Genomic DNA, 8,570 nt, shown 5'->3' with positions numbered 1-8,570 from the left:
TACACATACTAATATCAATGTACATATCTATATATATTAAACAAAAAATAATTTTTTTAACAAAATGATTTTTAAAAAAATCTGAAACAAATACCCTTTAAACCCTAAAAAATGATTAGATTTTTTCTTGAAACAAACGCACCGATTATTACCTCTCAAACAAATATGGAACGACTACTGAGTGATTGCCTAATTGAACGACTACCGAATATAGAATGACTACTTAGTGATTGCCTAATTGATAGATTTTAAAATAGAAAATAATATTATTAATAAATAATAATAATAATAAAATAACATTAATAAATAATAAAATATATATAGGTCAGTCTAATAGGTTTTTTTAGAAGTCTGAGTCTGACTTATTTAAATAAATAGACTTTAAAAATAGCATGAACTTAACATTTTTATTAAATAGGTCAGACCAGACCATAAATAAGTCAGACTATAGTTCCCTAAGAGACGGCCTATCTTTTTCACTCATTTTCACTTTTGTCTCGCTAAGCAAATTTCAACATTACTTGGAGCAAATTTCATGCAATAAGAGAAGTTTAGCACCGCTAAAATCAAACCAGATTCACTTGGCGAAATTGACCAACATGGTCACATTTTTGCTTACTTGTTCAGAAGGTAAAGGCTTTTAGCGACCCTTCTAGATTCTAGAATCCCTTCTATCCAACAAAATAGATATCCTAAACTATCAAGCGGGTGTAATGGCATTCAAAGTACTAACATGCAAGCGAGTTCTTCGAGAAATGGGGTGTTACAACTTGTGAGAAAGAGCATTTGAGTTTTGCTATGAATAAATTTTAATTTAATACTGCGAACTCCTAAAGTGGCGCTGAAATTGTAGGGAACCATCTCACTCTCGGTTGGCAGGGTTGTTGACTGAATATTGGAACCACTTTTACAACATGCTCTTAATAAGATCTTTAAATATTTCAATGCGTTCTTATCATAACTACTATCATCAAATTATAACTTCAAATGTTCAGGCAAACTTTACATTAGTTCATTTAAGCTCTGCGGTTTCCAATTGGTCTAAAGTGTAGTTTCAGCATATTAATCTGATACATACTACTGGATAGCAATAGCATGTGAGCAAATGCCCCTTTTGAGATAAATATCATGTCTAGAGTAATGTAATGTAGCTGCAAAATATGATGCCTTAAATAAAGTCAGCCAAGTAACAACAAAATGTCAGCAACACCTTTTCCAGCTTCGATCAGCACTCCTTGAAAAAGCCCGAGGCTGCTTCTTGGGAAAGGTTTCTGTCCAGTGTGGATGCTCAATCAAGTAGTTCCACTGCCTGAAGATGGGAAAGGTTGTGTCATATTTCATGTGATTTTCGTATAAATATGAAGTTCAAGAAAACAATGGGCAATACATAAGTTTAGACTTAGATATCAGTTTATAGTAATACTAGTAGCACTCTCTCTAATACTCTCTTTCCAACACTCACTCTCTTATTGAATGAAGCTCATGTGGGTCCTACTACTTTGGAAATGGGTCCCATATAAAGTGGTGGTACTCAATTGAATTTCACCAAATGAGATACTGAGTGAGGAAAAAAGAGTTTAAAGAGTGTTACTAGGCAGTCAGATATTCTTAGAAAGGAGAAAATGATTATAATCTTGCAAAAACTCCCAGGCTTGTGCCATATGTAATGGTTTGAGAAAATCCCAGGCTTGTGCCATATCAAAGAAGAAAATCACATCCAGAAAATATGTAATGGTTTGAGAAGAATTTAGTGCCCGTATGGTTAATATCTATTTTCATTCCATGTTTTTTACCTTTAATTACAAAATTACCACTTTTTTGGATAGATAAATATTAGTAAGATAGTAGTTTTATTAGCTTCCAGAGTTCGAACTCGGTACCTGTTGCTTAAAACTCTTTCAATGTTCCTTAGAAAATGAGAAATAACTAAGGAAAATAAATAGAAGGATATGAAGCTTTATGGTTGAAATTAGAGCATTTATGGGAAACCAACCTAACAACTTACTGCAACAAGCATACATATTTTTTTCTTTCAAAGAAATACAAGTTTAAATTTGACTGATAATTGGATATGCTAGCTTGTCTTGGTAGAACATTACCCTTGGAACATATATAGTCATATACAATGGATTATTTACAAAAACATAAATTAATAATGCTAAAAACTTTGTTATCAATCACTTCAAAGACAGAACTTTTAAATCAGATAGCACAAATCAAAACCAATCGAAGTTTTACCTTCTTAAGTTGTCCACAAAATCTGGGCCCTCAGCAGTAGGTGAGGTGGAACAGATTGAAAGAATTTCTGAATCAGAATAATGCTGAAGTGCCGAAGCAATCTGATATTGCCTCAGTGTCCTAAATAAGATGTGGCCAAGAAGCTTCAGTATAACAGAATATAAAAAAGGATTTCGTGCATCAATACATAAGATCATAAACAAGGACAAAGATATCATACACTCGAAGAAAACAATTTTGACCAATATTCATGGCCTAGCCCAATTTATTATTGGATAAGGCTCCTTTAAAGTGACTTTGGCTCTATTGGGATAAACAACTTAACTAAGTGCTTATAGCATAAGCGCTTATCATATAAGTGCGTATGTATAAATTATTTCTATAACAAAAGATTAAATAAAGTCAAACAACTTTCATGTAATCTATAGGTTGTTTTCATAAGCTATCCTAAAGAGCTTATGGAAATAAGTTGAAGACAACTTATAGACATGTCATAAGTTGTTTTCATGAGCTCTCTAAAATTATATTACAAGTGTTTATGCAAGTAGATAAGCTCAAATAAGTCAATTCAAATATACCCCTTGTATTGAACAAGGTGTATCCATCTTTCATTTAAGGGAACATACAGCATACTTGCATGGTTACTTTAGATTGATAAACAATAGCATGCTCTCTTAAGGGAAATCTCACTTTAAAGGAACTTTTTCCATTATTCAATATTATTTCATCATTGTGCTCATAAGCATTTTTGCAATGTAGGGTTTGACTAACAATTCATGAAAAACTGTTACCAGCAACAAGGAGCAATTTTAAAGCAGTCAGTGTTAGTCTCATATGTCTCTAGCAACTTTCCATTCAAACTAGTATCTTCATAAGATACAGAAACTCGTATTCTTCTGACAATTTCATCTGGGCATCTAGAACTTCTATCAAAACATGCTGGGATGACAGTTCCGGATGCAGTCTCCACCTGAAATGGTGAATAAGATGTAATAAATTAGAATTTCATTTAATGGTTTGCGAATCAACGTGACTATTGCACCAAAAGAGACTATGACAGTTTTTTCCAAACCATGGAATCCAAATATGTTTTATGTTACTCTTTAAGAGCTTTTACCATGCTATATGTGTATATAGAGCTGTCAATTTGACAAGCTCCCTAATTATTGGCCCCAGCCCACATGTTGGAGGGGCAAAAAAGTTTTATAATTTAAAAGGCCCCCAAAAAGTAAGCCCCAGCCCCCTAAAATTTTGGGGGCTTAGTGGGCCTATAGGCCCACGTAAAAAAAATCGATTTTTTTTTTAAAAAAATTTTAATAATTTTTTTTGAGAAATAACTTTTTTTGATTTTTCACCGATAAAATAAATTCGATTTTTTTTTTTAAATTTTTTTTATTGGAGAAAAAAGATCGATTTTTTTCGAGAATTTTTTATTTATTTTTCTCACAATTTTTTGAGAAAAAAAAATATTTTTTTATTTTTTTCGAAAAAAATAAATTTCAAAAATTTTTCAAGAAAATATCTCAATATTATCAAAATATTGGTGGGGGCCTATAAGCCCCCTGAGCCCCTTCTCTTAAGTCCCATGAAATAATGGGCCAAGATTTTAAAAAAATTATTTTTATAGGGGGCCTAATATTAAGAGTTTAATAAGAAAAAAATTAAGGGAGCCTAGTAGTTGGGGGCTTTTTTGACAGCTCTATATGTAAAGAATTTTATAATACAGATAAGATAATGTTCTGTAACTGTTCTAACAAGAGGTTTGAATTCCTGATTCCTGTAATGGTACCACTAAATGGTTATCAAGTTTCAAAATGGATTTTGAACGTATAAGTTTTGTTTTGATACAGCTCAAATTTTTGTGTGTAGAAAGTAATATGTTATTAACAAATACATCCAAACAGATTCACTTGTGGTAGAAAGAAATGTGTGGTGATGTGTAGATCACTAAAGTTGTCTATTGATATTACATTAATTTAAGAAATGAAGGATCAAAGTGAAGATTTTCGTTGATGAATTATGATAATGCTAAACTTGTTTATAGGTATATCATATTTAGCAGATGATTCAATTAACTTGTTTATAAGATATTCTGGAATAATTAATTATCTGATCAAGGAAACAATTTATGAGCTTTTTCCATATTAATATATAAGGGCTATTTGGTTTTTAGGATAATTGGTCTTATTTTGTCAAAAAAAAAGGTAATTAGTATTATTGTTAGTAGGCTCAGGCTTATACGTAATTATTGCTAATACTAGTATTAACTTAAGGTAATGTAACAATGCTATCAATTCAGTGGCCAATATTTCTCTCTTTTCTTTCTTCTCCAACCCTGAGTGTTCGAACCTATAATTCCTTAATAAGTATATATGTTTTGTAGAGATGGAAAGTAAGAGGTTTATCACATATTAAGGGATATAAGGTTGGCTTGGTGGCTGAGGAGGGGAGTTGAGTGATTAGGAGGTCATGAGTTTGATCCCCACTCTGATCAAAATACTAACTATACTAATTAAGTAACATTTGTCATTAAAAAAAAAAAAAAAAGAGGCTTATCATATATTGTAAATAAACAAGCTGAAATGAGAATATTTAAAAGCAAAAACTAACCACAAATCCATTAAAAATAGGATAAGTGTTTTCATCACAATCCCTTTTGGTATTATGTCCAAGAACACAAGTAGTTCGGATATGAAACTTCTCCTCTCTTGACCATAAAGTGTGAACAATCTTTGAGCACAGAGGAAAGGAATAACCATCCAAATCTTCATCACTTTCCGACACAACGCTACCATTCGCATGCTGCACAAAAGGTCATAACAGATTCAACTTCAATCATTCAGTCTCTGAGCGGAAACTACAAATTAAAAATTCACGATCAAAGCAGAAGACCCTAGCCAGACTTGTGGTGAAACTTCTTCAAAACCACCAATTAAATGTACCTACAATTTTAATAAAGCAAAGATTTACATAAGAAAATATGTTAGACAAAAAAGTGCAATCAAACAACCAAATGGCAAGAAATCTCTATAGAAAGTAGAGAAACAAAGAAACTGAAAAGCACATCAAACTCAGTCTCCAAACTGTCATCAACGAGTAATGATAGCATTTGAGAGAGGCCCATTTCTACAATCTTCGGTGAATCCATATGCGCAACCGATATCCTGAAGTATCAAATTAAAAATGATAGAATAGGTAATTGAACAACCAGTGGAAGAATCTGTAAAACTTGATATACAGTGGACTTTTTGTCTATATATGAACTAATTCTCAATCCTTACATTCCATTCTCTAGGTTCCGAATAGCAACTCCTACGCATGTTGTCGCTTCATCAGTGCCAACAAACTATTGATGCATGGAACGAGAAGAAAAAATAGCAGATAAATACAACTGATTGAATTTGAAATGTAAAACTATCAACTTACTGGTATATTTGCCAACTTGCTTAAATAATTAAAACAGTAACCGCATGGAGTTATGGATTTAATTTGGTAGTTAGAAAATGATTTAAAACATCATATTTTAAAGAGTCTCCTCAGCTTTTGCTCATACTTTTTGTATAAGTTTCTCTAACAAAACAAAAACGAAGACAAAAAGGAAAAAGAAACTCCACAGGTTATGTTACTTACAGTCCAATCAAGTATGAGGTTCCTTAATGGAAATGATTATTAGTTATATGCTACAATAAAGTACAGACCAACATAAAACTAAATATACAGCTTAACATGCACCATGTCTTATATATCATTAAAAATAAAATATTTACTTTTCAAATAATAGATATATAAGCTTAAAGACATTACAAAGGGTCAAAAAAGTTGCATACATCGACAAATGCTGGATCAACAGTAGCATATTCTCTTTGGAATAAATAAATCCATTTTGAACTCTCTGGACTAGAGTCGTCAGGAACTGAGAATTTCCTCACTGGGGTTGCCTTCAAAGAGTTTGAGGCAGATACCAGAATGGGATTTTCCAATAAAGCAAGTAGAATATCCACTCCCTGTTCATAAGCCCAGAATCAGATATAAAATTGCATGACAAACCCCTAATTTACCATTATACAGCCATTAACTTACAAGATCGTGCATTTTTGCAGGAGCTCTTCAATGGCACAACATGAGTAATAATAAGAGACACAATATTGTAAATTGTGCAGGTCATGGAAAATAACAGTTTGTTCAAATTCTGCTATTTTATGATGCAATAGCGCCGCTATATCTCACAAGATATATTGTTGCATGACAAACCCCTGATTTACCATTATGCAGCCAATAACTCACAAGATCATGCCCTTTTTCTGGTGATAATCATTGGAGCGTGAGTAATAATAAGTGACAACTTTTTCAATCATGGATTGCATAAAATAGCTGTTTTTCTAAATTGTGCTGTGATATCGCAATTGTGTCACTATAGCCGCTATTTTACAACACTTTGTACTAAATAGTGTATTGCAAAACAATAGCGAATTGTTTAGATTCTACTACACTATTGTACTATAGTGCTGCTATTTGGCAACACTAAAGTGACATCACAGCATGGTTTCTTTAATCCCTTGCCTTCCATACATAGGTAAGCGCTTTTTATCAAGTGAACTACATATCAATTTGTAGACAAGAGGTCCTCTAAATGTAGAAGGTCAAGTGAGAAGTGTGTATACACAGAAAGCTGATATGTTAATTCCTTCACTTTTTCCATCTTTTGATTTTATTCTCAGCAAAACTAAATAGCAACATGCTTAAATAATGATAAAAGGTTTTTCTCAATCGAGTAAGCTATTGAAATTTGAAACATTATCATCAGGTTTGGAATATTTATTTATCTCATATTATTTGTTATTTTAAAATACCAATGAAACATCAATTATCTTTTTTCCACTAACACTCTTTATGTATTGTACCTCCATCAAACTAACTACTACATTAATAAAAATATTTTAATCAATGAAGCTTATTTTATCATACAAATTAGTACACTCAATAAGAGAATATAACATTGCCTCAGAAAAAAATATAGCTAAACTTGATTTCAATTGTAAGATAATAAACATGGGCAAAGTTTAAAATCGAAGTTGCAAATTGCAATCCCTAATATTATAGAAAATTGTGGTCAAATAGAGGTGATGTTACCACAATTGCAATCTCATAAACATCAAAATCTTAATGCTACAATCACAATTACAGTCGCGGATTTAAAACTTCGAGCAATTGTAATAAAACAAAAGCAGCCAGTGATAGAATACCCTAATTGATATAATAATAAAACAAAATAAATATATAAATGGGTAATTGGAAAATGAAAAGGAAGAAGTGTACCTGAGATGTTGAAGATGAATGCTTAGAGAATGGAACCCCATCAATTAATATCATGATTTGCAAGAAGATCAGTTCGCTTTGGGAATAAGCTTCAACTGCTTGCGTGTTCACTCAATTGCTGACAGCGGAAATAAATAGTTTCCTAGTTTCATGCTTTTCTTCTTCTTTTTTAATTTGACTTTTTTTCCATTTTGTAGGGGTTGACTGATCCAACTAAAACCTCAACACTGCATAACTCCAGGTAAATGGAGGAGGTGGGTCTCTTTAAGTAGTCAATGACTATACGACCGTTTGATCGAGATCAAACGTTCAAAATTGTAATTTCCCCTCCATCTATTAAGAGTGTTTGCATATTAGATGTAGTCGATTTTAAGCTCAACAATAATTCAATTCAATTCTTTTAGTTATTTGATTATTAATCAATTGATTTAATTTGAAAATTTGATTTCATCTCATGCAATTTACATTGAGTCGTGGAGATTGGAGTAACTTTTATTAGAGTTACTATCTTTAATATTTATTTGCAAATATTAATTTTTTTATCAATTTTGCTTTCCACACCTCTCATTTTACTTCCCACACTCCTTAATTTTTTTTTAAACCCAAAATACTCAAACTACCCTTCCCTCTTTATTCAATTAATTCATCATTTCTAACTTCATCATCTTCATCTTCATTAACCTAACACATTCATCTTCAATCATTTACATTCTTGAATCAAGTAAGCAATCTTCAATCATTTTCAACCCTAAACACAGTATAATCTTCAATCAAGTAAGCAATCTTCAATCATCTTCAACATCTTCAACACCATCTTCAATCACTTCAAGCATTTTCAGTTCACGTAGATTGATGGAGTTCACGTACGTGAACTCAGTTAACGTAAGTTGATGGTATTCTTGTGGAGTTCACGTATGTTAACTCAGTTCACGTAGGTTGATGGTGTTCTTGTGGAGTTCACGTACGTGAACTCAGTTCACGTATGGGTTTATGTTTCTGGACTTGCATAAATGTTA

The 8,570-nt window shown here is 32.0% G+C and overlaps 1 protein-coding gene across 2 annotated transcripts; it reads right to left on the bottom strand.

The window, feature by feature from the left end:
- Nucleotides 1-937: 937 nt before the first annotated feature.
- On the bottom strand, nt 938-7,784 carry LOC101504861 (protein N-terminal asparagine amidohydrolase). 2 transcript variants are annotated; one of them, XM_004488422.4, is made up of 10 exons: nt 7,555-7,784; nt 6,319-6,539; nt 6,066-6,242; nt 5,520-5,584; nt 5,303-5,402; nt 5,142-5,180; nt 4,849-5,040; nt 3,030-3,208; nt 2,239-2,358; nt 938-1,309 (listed from the first exon to the last, which is right to left on the bottom strand). In XM_004488422.4, exons 2-10 carry the CDS (start codon nt 6,328-6,330, stop codon nt 1,201-1,203), a joined length of 993 nt encoding a protein of 330 aa, XP_004488479.1. In that variant the 5' UTR covers nt 6,331-6,539; nt 7,555-7,784; the 3' UTR covers nt 938-1,200. The 2 variants fall into 2 exon arrangements, with proteins under 2 accessions (XP_004488479.1, XP_004488478.1); XM_004488421.4 differs by lacking the exon at nt 6,319-6,539 and having other exon boundaries at nt 7,555-7,782.
- Nucleotides 7,785-8,570: the final 786 nt, after the last annotated feature.

Source organism: Cicer arietinum, chromosome 1 (assembly GCF_000331145.2).
Source record: "Cicer arietinum cultivar CDC Frontier isolate Library 1 chromosome 1, Cicar.CDCFrontier_v2.0, whole genome shotgun sequence".
Classification (NCBI taxonomy): domain Eukaryota; kingdom Viridiplantae; phylum Streptophyta; class Magnoliopsida; order Fabales; family Fabaceae; genus Cicer; species Cicer arietinum.
The sequence above is the reverse complement of the archived record's forward strand: the minus strand, read 5'-3'. Positions and strand labels throughout refer to the sequence as shown.

Coding starts and splice junctions, on each gene's coding strand:
- LOC101504861 (XM_004488421.4), bottom strand. CDS start 7,608: ATGATATTAATTGATGGGGTTCCATTCTCTAAGCATTCATCTTCAACA. Junction 5,181..5,302: donor GTTTGGAGACTGAGTTTGAT/GTGCTTTTCAGT, acceptor TTAAAATTGTAG/GTACATTTAATTGGTGGTTT. Junction 2,359..3,029: donor AAAATTGCTCCTTGTTGCTG/GTAACAGTTTTT, acceptor CATCTTATTTAG/GACACTGAGGCAATATCAGA.